Genomic DNA, 12210 nt, shown 5'->3' on the forward strand with positions numbered 1-12210 from the left:
AGCAGTGATGGAGGAAGGAGATTGGAAGGAAAACGTGCTAACATAGATCTGTGTGTCATTTGTGAAACAGTAGAAACTAAGACCATGCATTTGAATCATCTCACGAAGGGGAAACTCATTGATGAAGAAAGCATTGGTCCCAGCACTGAGCCCTGGGTGACAGGGACCAGGGGCGATTTGAAGGCATTACATTTAACAATGTCCTGTCTATCAGTCAAGAAAAACTTTAACCAGTCGAGGATGGTACCAGAAATCCACAGGGAATGCTACATGTGGCCCAACAATAGTGAGTGGCTGACCATGTCAAATGCCACATTAAGATCTAAACGACTCAATAATCTGACAGCCTCTGCGTCAGTAGCTACAAGCAGGTCATTAATGGCCTTCACCATGGCTGTCAAATCCTTTTTTTCTCAATAATTTTCAAGCTTTTCCAAAAAACAAACACTGCATCATTAAGATAACTAAGATGGCTTTTTACTGAATGTACTTCCTGCAGTAAACATGTACATGTGTTTCGCTGCAAGTCCAAGGCCGATCCTTGCTCTTGTAACATGTCCTGCTGATAGACAGTAGAACGCAACCAATCCAAGCAGAATCCGCGGCACAGAGCAGTGTTTGAGCTCAGCATGCTTGTGGCCAGGCACTCAGAGAATGGCACTAAAAACACTCCATGGAGTTAGTGCTGCCACTTCAGATGAGTGATGGAGAGCTTTCCCTGTGAACCTGTGCCTTTCTATTCCTAATAGTCTACTTTCCTCCCCATCTGAGAGAGACTGAGCCACTGTTGCTGGTGCATAAACCAAGCAATCCAAAACTGTTCTCATGGTGTGGCATTCAGCCTGAGAGATTGACTGAGGCTGTAAAGCATAGCCTAATGTGCAACGGTGCACATCAAAAACCGAACCTAATTTTAAGCTTTCACCATTTTGGAATAAATTATAATGTAGCCTACAGTCCTGGATCCATACTCATTCCATTCCTTCTCCTTCCTGAGAAAAGTCACTGCATAATGAGACACAGAGGTGTATACTTGGATGGGTTCAGTATTATCAATCTGAAATATAGGCCTAGGTGATCAATCTGAATGAGCAGAATATAATATTTAAAGTCAAACCTAACGAGTATTAATGTATAAAATAGGCTTACAATTTAAAATGTTGTACTGTGCCATTCTACACAACCTACTCTAGCATTCAAAACATGCCAGCCTTCTAACTTCCGTCATTAAACAACGTAACTTTAGAAAAGCCTAAATGACATGCTTATAGCAAGACTGCTAAATAGCGACTCTCTGTTACTTTTTTCTCTTATGAGCAGTGGTAGATGTGGGCCTCTGGACTTTCAAGTCGTTTCAGGACTAACTGGGGAATTAGCAGCTTGAAAAAAAACACAGGCCGTAAAATAAATTAAAACTTCGACCCACTTTTCTGACCCAAAACTGTGCAGCTATGTAGTGATTAGCTAGTTGGTTGTCTAACTTTTTTTTCTGTAATCCGTCTCCAGTAGGCTGCTGCAGTACTGGACAAGTGTAGGCGACCTGTAAACTAGGCTCCCTTTCACCAGTCATCATACGGGTAAAAAAAAAAAGTATGTTCATTAGCCTACCTGTTTAATACGTTGGCAATATTTATTTATCGTTGCGGTATAAGTGCGGTAACTACATTAGATTTTTTTCTCAAGTTACCAAGGGCAACAACCTCTGGACTTCGTGAGCCATAAAAACGACGTCAATAATTAATTCAGAATAACACTGCAACTCGGCATTACACCGAGCCTCAGGATGAATTAAACAGGTAAAGAGCCACGCTTTAAGAAAATCGCTGTTTTTGTTGAACATGTAGCTAAAAATATATTGCACGCATTGAAATTGTTTACTTAAGGGTTCCAAGACGGAGGACGGAGACTTTACTCTGAACTACATGGACGCGGTAGGAACTCATGTTCCAGAACTACCCTCTGACTTACTCTGCAGATTTCGTGACTGGAAGAACTTCTGGACGTAGTTCAGAGTTAACTCAAAGCACGGGCCAACTAGGTCCAGCGGTAGAGGATTATCTCGATCCCTGCCTCCCTGTCACTGTGGTGAGTTTTAGTAGCCTAATTTCTGTGTTATTGTGTCGTAGATTATTATTGTTGTCGTTTTCCTTGAAAATTTCAAATTGTTGTTTAGCACTTGGAATTAACAATCACGGCCTTAATTCCTGTAATAGTCTTCGTTGCAAACAGATGAAGTGCTAGCCACCGCGCTGCCTTGGCGTCTCTTTTGGGTGCAGTTGCATCGTGCGTGGTTTGAAAACTGTATGATGTGGGCCCCCTTTAAAGTGAACTGACATGTAGAATCCTTATGAAAGAGCGCAACTGACTGTCAGCAGTGGAATTCATACCTGTTTCTGAAATGCGTGTAGCCTACTTCTACAACATTAGATACGTAGGAAATAGGTACCTCTCTTTGCTTGTTTTGCAGCACATATGCGGGTATGTTTGTGACCATCATCACCACGGTTCCTTTGGCTCTGGTTCACGTGTCTGTAATCAAAGCTTACTTCATTGCCCTGCGAATACCAGGGTCGACAAAACTCTATTAATACATAGTGAAACTGAGACGCACCGTGGCAATAAAATCTGCATCCGGCAGCACGTCATGTGATGGGTCATTATGCAAACTTGAGCATAGCATACCAAGACGGCTAAGCGGTTCGCAAAGTTGGCCTAATGCAGTATTTCAACACAATCAATGATAGCAACCGTAGAACCAAATGCACAGTCAAGCCACTTTGATTGATACTATATACCTGAATTAATTATGTGTAAAATGTTGCTAGCAGTTTTACACTAAGTTATTACATAGTCATATTGAAAATGTAGGACTTTGCTTAAACAAATTATTTGAAAGTTTAATAATTGTTTTGATAACCTGTGAGAGAAGTGATTGTTTGTATTCTAACCTTATCCAAAGGCTTTATGAAGGCTGTTGTGAATGACAGTCAGTTGTGCATTCTTGCAGTATATTGCTATGACACCGTAGCTTGTGATAAACAAATTATGATAATATAATGATTTAATGTGTGCACTAGTTAATAGTAAAGCATGACATTTTTACGTGCTATCTTGGTATGCGCTTGAAACATTCCTCATCTTTATAAAGAAATAATACAATACATGTCAGCAGAAATAAGCGTAGAAATGAATAATGTATTTGAACTAATAATACACTTCAACAGAACTCTATATAATCTAAACAGAAATAAGAAAAAATATATTTGTGAATGTCAAAATAAATAAAAGATAATTAATAAAACTTTTAATAAAACATTGTGTCTTATGTATTATTTATATTTAATTTTCTTGATACTATGAATCAATTAAAATGTATATATCTTAATGTACATGCATACATGTCTATAAAAATGTTTAGGTTTTATTGTTGTGTTTAATATTACAAATTTTCTCTGTCAATCAAAATTCACAGGTGGTACTGTATCATACACGCTGTGTTCAGTTACATATGCCAGAAGCCAAGCTATTTTTCAGCAAAATGAGACATGCAAAATGACTTTATGACTCTTGGAAAAATCCTAGGTGGAAATTAGACGTGCTTTGTTAGTCCAGGTAACTGCTGTAGTTTCATCATTGCTTGTCTTTCATGAAGATGAATTATTTAAAAACCGGTTACGTACATGTATCATAGACATTTTTAAATAATTGATTTTATTTTTAGTGTTAGACATGAGCAGCTGAGTATCACAGCATTTCTGTTTTTCCTTGAACCATGGTGTAGCAGTGCAGTAATTGCCCTCACACTATGCATGGGGCTAAATTCTGCCTCCTATGAACCTTTTAATATTCATCAGGGGCACAGCTTCACAATTTGCACAGATGTGGGTTCTGTATGGAAGCCCTTTTTTGTTGTTTCCCATAATTATGGTGTAATAAGATATTAGTCAGAGGTATTCTCTTTAAATTATCGCTTGATAAGTCATATTTTAGACATACTGAATTAAAATTATAATCAAAGTTTGATTGGTAAGTCACGATTTAGTGAAGTTAACTCAAACTGACAAGATAATTTCTCATAATTATTGGTTATAAATTTACAATATCAGTTCTGTGCATCTTTCTGTTCTGTGCATCTCTTTTTTGTTCTGTGTCTATGTAGTGGTGCTGATTGATTGCTTCAATTTCTGAGTAAATTTTGATAAGAAAGTTGCTTTTTGTACATGCTCACTGGACAATTACAACCAACAACTAATACATGATTTAGAGATAAACCAAAAGTTCAAAGACATCTCACTTGTCAGAGAATCAAATATTGTGTGTCAAACATCAACAAGTAGTGAAAAGCAGGTTATAGGGTAGTTAATTGTACTTTACTAAATTTGATTACAGGGTGTTGCTTGGCAGAAAGCACTAATAGAAGACTAAAAATAATTACATGTTAATGGAAATAATTAAAATAAAAGTAATTGAACAAATAATACATAAATCAGATGCAATGAAAATAAAAATGTGATTGGTGAGAACTGGAAATTATTTTTCTGAAGATTCATTCTGAGCAACAAAATGTAATACCTCAGGTCTACCACAGTGAGGAAGCATTTCTTAATCTTGCATTTTAACATGTCTGTCAATTTTTGCTGCTCCCCTCCTGTTCCTCGTAATCAAATATTAACAATATCATTATCAATTTAGTGCATCCATCCCAACTTTCACTCCCTTGTCTCTCATCTCTTCCACAGTCTGATTCCAGGCACATATCACATTAACAGGGATATATATGGAATAATACTACCGTACACCCACCCAAACTATCTACCTCCCTATTTTTTTTTTTACTGTGTGCATTCTCTCTCTGTCTGTTTCTCTCTGCTTCATTCTCTCTCTCTCTCTTTATCTCTTCTGACCAGAGAACTGAAGGCCCTCATCATTCCCATGACTGCTCACCACCCCTCTTCAGAAGACAAAACTCCCTCTGAACCTCCCCCTGTGGGGCCTGCTGTACCACTCACTGTTTCAGCCAGGCCATCTGCCATGTCCTCGGGGTCACCTGCTGAGAATCACCTGTCTCCTGACCTGGCCCCCCATAAAACAGGGAGTAGGGGCCATTGCTTCCCCTCTCTTTTAGTTAGTGGTTTTTGAGCTTTCAGGCACCTGGCTAGTGAGATACTATTTTAAACTGTCTGCAGCTAAGTTGTGAAACAGGTATCGACAGAAGCAGCAGAAAGATGGTGTTACTACAAGAATCATTGCAGCTTTTGCAAATCTCTCCCTATATACATAGTATATACTGTATAGTCGTTATAATTACAATAACACAAGAAAAGTGCAATAATATTTTACTGCTTTATTGTTGTTTGAATTTTTTTTGCTTTTGCTAATAAAGTTACCCCTCCCCCCTCCCCCTATCTCTGTCTTCCCATTTCTCCCACAGACCATCTCTCTCTTAGCAGTCCCCAGCTGCTGGCTGAGCTGCTGCAAAGTCAAGCCCGCAGGAGCCCCCGGGGGCCGTCCCCTGAACGCTCTTCTCCCCTGGCCTCCCCCCTGACCTCTCCCATTTCCCCTCCAGCCTCACCCATTACCCCCCCTGTGACCCCCCCGCAGCCTCTCTCCCCCACGCAGGAGAGTAAGTCTCTCATGCCCTCTCTGCATCACGCTGCTTTGCATGAACATTTGAGTGATGATAGTGCAGTCTTTATGCAAACTATTACTCTCATCCAATGGGACAGAAATGTCAATCAGTGCATGTGTACTGCAATAGCCCTCTCAGTACAATGGTGATGTTTTTTTAGTTCAGTGTCACTGTATTGCTCTGTACATTGAGAGTATCTACATAGTGCATAACTGTATAGCTCTTGGTTCAATGTTGGTATCTGCAGCAGTGACCTGTCGCACCCCTCTTCCCCTCCTCTCTTCTCTTCCCTCCTCCTCTCATCTTCTCTCCTCTGAAGGTCTTGCGCTCAGCAGTCCAGAGCTCCTGTCGGAGTTGAAACAGTTTCGCTCCCTGAGACATGTCAACCCCCAGCGTGGCCTCACCACTGTCTTCTCTGGCAGAGGTCGAGCGGTAAGAAAGTGGCTTGGGGGGAGGTATGGTGGACAGGATAAATGAGGACACAGTATAGGAAAACAAGGGCTTATCTCATTTACTGTGTCTGTGCTCTGTTGTTTGTAGTGTTGTTGGCTGTTGTCTGTATTTTACACAATTCCTGTTTTTGTGTTGTTTAAATTAATTTATGCATGAGGAGAGATAAGGAAGACCTATAAGTAAAAAAGGCCAGTGCTGGCTGTAATGAGACAGGAGATGGACCTCCCTGATACAGAATAAACTGAGGAGAGATGAGTTCTACTGCACAGGGGTGCAGGATCGTGTGGCAAATGGGACGTCTGTCAGGGTTTTTAGGTATAGCGTTGCATGGTGCACAGGTCTCCATTACCCTTCTGTACAGGTAATGGAGATTAGGATTCTACATAGAGGAGAGGTATTCCATTTGTGTACATGGTAGGCAGGGCAGTCTACGATGCCAAACGTTGGTAGTGTTTGCAACATGCCTGATCTGATGCAAGTCATCAAAACCTAAGGTTTGTCTTTACGCTGTGTTTATCACTTCTGAACTTTAACCGAAGCTTAGCTACTGGGTGGAAAACACAAACGAAATCTTTCAGGTCATTCATTATTTTGTGGCTCTACTTTCAATTCCTGTGACCTTTCAAGTGCAGCCAGTGGCCAGAGCATGTGATAGAAATCGATAACAGTCATTGTCATTCACCTGTCTTCCTTCTTTCAGTAGCACCCAAGAACACGCAATAAATTCATTCACAGAGAATTTATCCAAACAAGTTAACACAGTCTATTTTATGCTCTTAAATAGCAATTATCAATAAATGTCAATAATAAAAATCCAAATCCATACAAATTTTAAAGGAAATACATAACTCATTTGTATACTGCTGCAAAACAAGCCCCAAATTCTGTGCATGACCTGAATGCTAACCCTCCCATAATGATAGAGAACATTACAGTGATATAACAGGCTGGGGGATAACATTTGGGAAAATTCTAAAAATAAAATGACAGAATAGCTCTCTGTGGTTTGTATCATTTTTATCCCAGCTTTTCTTGTTTTGTTGTCACCCAGACTCGAGGTTCAGCTCAAGTTTCACACTCCCAGCCCCGTCCTTCACCAGACGCCCTCACAGATGCGCGAAGAGAGAATGCAGGCAGTCAGTTGGTGGCCAATGGGACACAGCGGTAGAATGGGTCAGAATGTCATGTTGTCCATCGTGCGTCTGTCAGTGTGTCAGCGAGACTTTTGGCAACTCTGCTGTTCTGTGAGACTTCCAGTCATTGTGTCAATCATTCAGTGTCATTCAGGCCATTGCACTGGCAACAGTATAAGCAATTCATAATTCAATTGCCACTTATGACTTTATAAAAATAATTGTTTTCAGATTTTGTACACTCCACCCATGAATAAACAAACAAAAAATAAAAAAAGTGTTGATATAGACTCTCTCTTTCTCTCACTTGTTTTTTTTCAGTAAGGAAATGACCTGTTGAACAGGACGATTTTACAGAATGATCACTCCAATTTGTGCTGAAAAATCCCACTCTAATGTGTCTGACTACTTGTGTTACTTACTTGTGTGTGTGCCAGGGTGTGTGTGGATGTGTGTGGGTAGGCAGGTGCGCAGGTGTGTGTAATATAAAATTGCCTGACTGTCCCATGGCCAGAGTCCAGACTGCGTGACACTGATAAGGTCAGACCTTTATTCTCTCTTTGGCTTCTACCAACAATCTGCACACCGTGACAGAGAACATACCTGGTTTATTTCCTAGATAACATATCAGGTTTAGTATTTACTCACCTAGATGATCTCTTTGATCGCTGTCTTCACTCTGTTTCACTCAGGAAATCCCCCATTAAGAAAAAAAGATTATTTTCTGTGTATTATGATGACTACTGGACACAGATTAACATTCGAATATGTTTTAATTAATATTTATGCTGCATAGGACTATATTGTTTATTTACTGATATATTTCTTTATCTAAGGTAATATTATATTTGGAAATAGTCTGAGTGTTCATTTGTGTAGAGACTTGATACAAAGCACATTCTGTGGGTATAAAAAATATGTTAAAATCTGTTTTTACTGAACAATGTTATTGCTTTTAGCAACAAGTGCCTTTTAGCTCCTGATCCTTGTATGTCTGTTTTTTTATTATTATATATTTTTATTTTTTATTTTTTATTTTTTTTATTTTCTTTGGTATGTTTTTAATATGAAACTTTTATTTTCCTGCTGCCATCCTGACCAGGACTCCCTGGCAGAAGAGATATTGTATCTCAATGGGACCTTCCTGGTTAAATAAAGGATAATAAATAAATAAATAAATAATATCACATGTGCCTTGTGGGGCTGTGAGACAGTTGTATAAAAAATTAGCCCAATAGAATCTGGATTTGGTGCAACGTGCTGGCAATTTCATGCATACACTGTGTGACACATTTTTTGCAACTAAAGAAAGTTGGATGAAGTGAACATAATTTGTTCACAGCTGTGATTTAAGATGAAATGCTGGGAACAGTTACTGCTAAGAGTTCAACACTAGGGTCCCCCCATGACCTGGAGCTTATGAAATGCAGGTCCAGAGTCCAAGGACCACCTCATATTAGTGGTACAGTATACAGTGCTTACAGTTCAGTGCTGTGTTTTTATGTCAGTGTCAGGTCAGTTCAAACTCCAACCCTACATCACTGAAACAGATACTTTTTTTCCTTAAACAGGATAGATTTAGTTCAATTTCAAATGGACATTTAAGAACCATAAACTTGACATGACCAAAATGTGGTTTAGAGACCTGGTAATGTTATGTAGCACCGGATTGGTTTCTGCAATGGTCATATTGTGGTCCTATTGTGAGCTTAATGAGTCAGTCCTCATGATACCCAGATAGAGAGGCTGGAAGCTTTCAGTCCATAGTCCACACCACTGACAGTGTAAGCATAGATATATGCTGATATGGTCCCGGGGAATTTGTGGTCAAGCTACAGCTTCTTTGCCTTATAAAGGATTTGTGTGATAGTGGGGAAAAAGGGAATTACGGGACAGGTTTTCTTCATTTAGTTTAGTCAAGGCCAGGCTGACTTACGTCAACAAATCCAAGACTCCGTGAAGAAAACGCATTCAGAATGGGCAGATTGTACTGTTTTGACATAGGGAGAGAGTCAGAGTATGAGAGTGAGAGACAAAAGGCTGGAGAAGGAAGGATAGACTGCACACAGGAGGGGAAAGAAACAGAAGGCAAGCATAAGAGGAGGGGCCTGGCTTTTACAGGAAGTGAGGGTGAGAGTAATGACAAGGAGGCCGTACCTTTCACCTGAAGCTGGAGTGAAGACATACCATTGGGGAACGGCTAAGATAGAATGAGTGAGGGACAGGTGGGCTAGGAGAACACGAGGGCACTACACAGAGGGAACAGGCTGATGAGTGCATGCTGAGGACAGGGAGAACAGATGAAGATGTTGATACGAGGGTTCAGTATGGTGATGAAGGGCAATGTGTCAATGGGGAGTCGATTTATGTACCGTTTCCTGCTTCCTGCAGCCATTTTTTCCCTCCTGCTGTTTCTTGGATCGGTGCACCTCCGTGAGTATCTTGTACTAGCGAACTTCTGTGCTTCTGATTAGACCAAGGGGGTCAAAACCCATGTAGTCTGTCTGTCATGTTCAGATGTACAACTTTTGTGTGTCTGAATTTTGGAAGGTTCGATGACAGCACTTAATTTTTATGTGTATCTTGATTAGTGCTAAACAATGTCTGGATTTGTTTGTACTGAATTGGAGTTTTTATTTCCCACACTGTTTGTGTGTGTGTGTGTATGTGTGTGTGTGTGTCTCTGTCTGTCTGTCTGTCTGTTTGTCTCAGCATTTGGTATATCTGTCAGTCATTGTGGTACAATGTAGCTATGTTTACACTATGAGAGTCAATGTTTTGTGAATGCAAGTATTCAGCATTGTGTGGATTGCTGTGTCAGGATAAAGGTTTTTCTGTTTTTATCAGTACAAATATTAGCACTTTTTATAGCTTCAGTTTTTTGAAAGATTTATTTTCAAAAAGCAATGAGTGCTCAGTAGTGTGCTATGTTGATTGTGTGCCCAACTCTATGGCTTCCTTTCACAGCAGAGGAGTCGGTGCAGAAATGCGACTCTTCCTGGGGTCCCTGTCTGGGAGTCTATACTCCAAGACTCGAGGCGACATATAAACAGAGGGTAGGAGTGGAATGGGAAAGTCTAAAAGTGGGTAGGGGTGGGAGTGTAGTAGTGTAAATACGGAAATGCTCGGCTAAATGGTCTGACAAAAAATTTAATGTAAGGGAATTACAGATAAATAAAAAGGGGAGGAATGCAACACACTTAAGTGTAGTTTCAGATTCTGTGCTTGCTTCCATGGTGGCAGTGACTAACAGTAATATCTTGTGTAGGGCACTGTACACATGGCCAATGAGATTAATATGGTGAGGTAGTACATGTGTAATTTAAGCAATGCATTATATCTGTGGTAACAGAGGCACAGGTAATATCCCTTGCTTTATTTTCGTCCTGTTGTCATAACCCCTGCCCCCCACCACCCACTTTTCTATTTCTTCATATCTCTTCCCAGCCTGTACCTCCTACCTTGCCCAGCGACAGGGACGGTTTCCACGGAGATGGTCTCTTGCTGAGTGAGTGCCCAGGTCAGAGGTTCCAGGCTTCACGCCTGCTGTCCCACCTACATTCAGCTCTGGGCCCTGGTTCAGAAGTGCTGCTGCAGCCATATCTGTCCAGCTGGGATGAACTCATCAAGTGAGCCTCCAAACAATACCTGTGGTAAAAAGAACGAGTAGATACAGTGCAGTTCAGTAATTTCAAATATAAAAATAACAAGTGAAAATTTCTGTGCTTATGAAAGTCACAATGGCGATATGCACAAGTAGAGCGCACTGCATTTCCATTTTTTGTTTAAAATCACTTTTGCAGCCTAAACGGGTAGCCCTAAGGATTCATTTAAGAATTGTTCAGGTTGTTCATACAGTGAAGTTGACTGCAAATTTGAACTCAGAAACATTGGGATTAGATTACTGATGGCCTGGTAGCTCCACCCTCTTACCCCTATTCAAACCCCTTACCCCCTCACCAGGTTTATGGAGTCACTGGGTCCAGTGGTGGAGTTCTTCTCCCAAAAGGTCAAGAGCAAAGTCTCACGGATCCGCGAGCTGGCTCAGCAAGACTTGGAGAGACAAGAGGAGGGACCTCAGCGCTTGGAGGCGGGCAGGGGCGGACACAAGGACCCTGGATCCGTGGTTGAGACAGGACCAGACCAAGAAAAACAGCTAGAGCACCTGGAGGCAGATGGAGAGGAGGAGTGGGAGGCCTACACATCTGTACGCTCTATGATGCGCGCGGAGCTGAGTCGGGGGGTGGTCAACTTCGAGCGGGAGACTGGCTCCGGCTGTCGCAACCTGCTCAGGCTCCACCGCTCGCTGCTGTGGCTCCAGCTCTTCCTGAAGAAGATGGCGGAGGGCCCCGATGAAGAAGGCCGGCTGCGGAGCCCGGCGGAGCTGTGCCGGGAGGCCTACGAGCAGGCCCTGGCTCCCCACCACCCCTGGCTGTTGCGGCGGGCCGCCGAGGTGGCCTTTCTGGCCATGCCTGAGTGGGACACGTTCTTCAGGCTGGTGTGCGTGCAGAGCCAGGCGGAGGCAGCGCCTGTGCTGGACAGAGTCGTTAGGGCCATTGAGGAAGTGTACAGCAGGACACAGGGGGCTCTGCAGGAGCACGGCATGCTGGAGCTGCCATAGAGTTTGCAAAGGAGCAGATGAAGAAACCGCAGAGCTGCAATACACATGACGAAAAGCTCACAACCACACAGCTCTCCTCAATATAGTAAAACCACAATTGACAGGGCATTATTCAACACACTCACTGTAATTTCCTGTGCAGAGTCAAGCACTGAGAATACACTGCAATGCAGTAACTTACAGCAGACCGCAGAGCAAAAGCTGCTCTACAGTGAAATACAACACAGAGCAACTCTGCACACCACACTTACAATGTACTAAAATATGACAACTGACCTGTTTTGGAGGTCCAATCCAGTTGCAGTTAAATGGATAACTGCAGTGGACAGAAGCTCAGTTGCTTAAACGCGTGCTGATTCCTGGAATTATGTGTT

The 12210-nt window shown here is 41.7% G+C and overlaps 2 protein-coding genes across 2 annotated transcripts; both read left to right on the top strand.

Annotated features, from left to right (window-relative positions):
- Nucleotides 1-1740: 1740 nt before the first annotated feature.
- Nucleotides 1741-7510, top strand: LOC118223504 (proline-rich receptor-like protein kinase PERK2). The gene is made up of 5 exons (XM_035410139.1): nucleotides 1741-1796; nucleotides 4908-5095; nucleotides 5432-5623; nucleotides 5949-6061; nucleotides 7134-7510. The coding sequence occupies exons 2-5, from the start codon at nucleotides 4933-4935 to the stop codon at nucleotides 7248-7250; spliced, it is 585 nt and encodes a 194-aa protein (XP_035266030.1). The 5' UTR covers nucleotides 1741-1796; nucleotides 4908-4932; the 3' UTR covers nucleotides 7251-7510.
- Nucleotides 7511-10495: 2985 nt separating this feature from the next.
- Nucleotides 10496-11836, top strand: LOC118223207 (ceramide-1-phosphate transfer protein-like). Its single transcript, XM_035409448.1, has 3 exons — nucleotides 10496-10516; nucleotides 10663-10844; nucleotides 11179-11836. The coding sequence occupies exons 1-3, from the start codon at nucleotides 10496-10498 to the stop codon at nucleotides 11834-11836; spliced, it is 861 nt and encodes a 286-aa protein (XP_035265339.1).
- Nucleotides 11837-12210: the final 374 nt, after the last annotated feature.

This window comes from Anguilla anguilla, chromosome 3 (genome assembly GCF_013347855.1).
Source record: "Anguilla anguilla isolate fAngAng1 chromosome 3, fAngAng1.pri, whole genome shotgun sequence".
Lineage (NCBI taxonomy): Eukaryota > Metazoa > Chordata > Actinopteri > Anguilliformes > Anguillidae > Anguilla > Anguilla anguilla.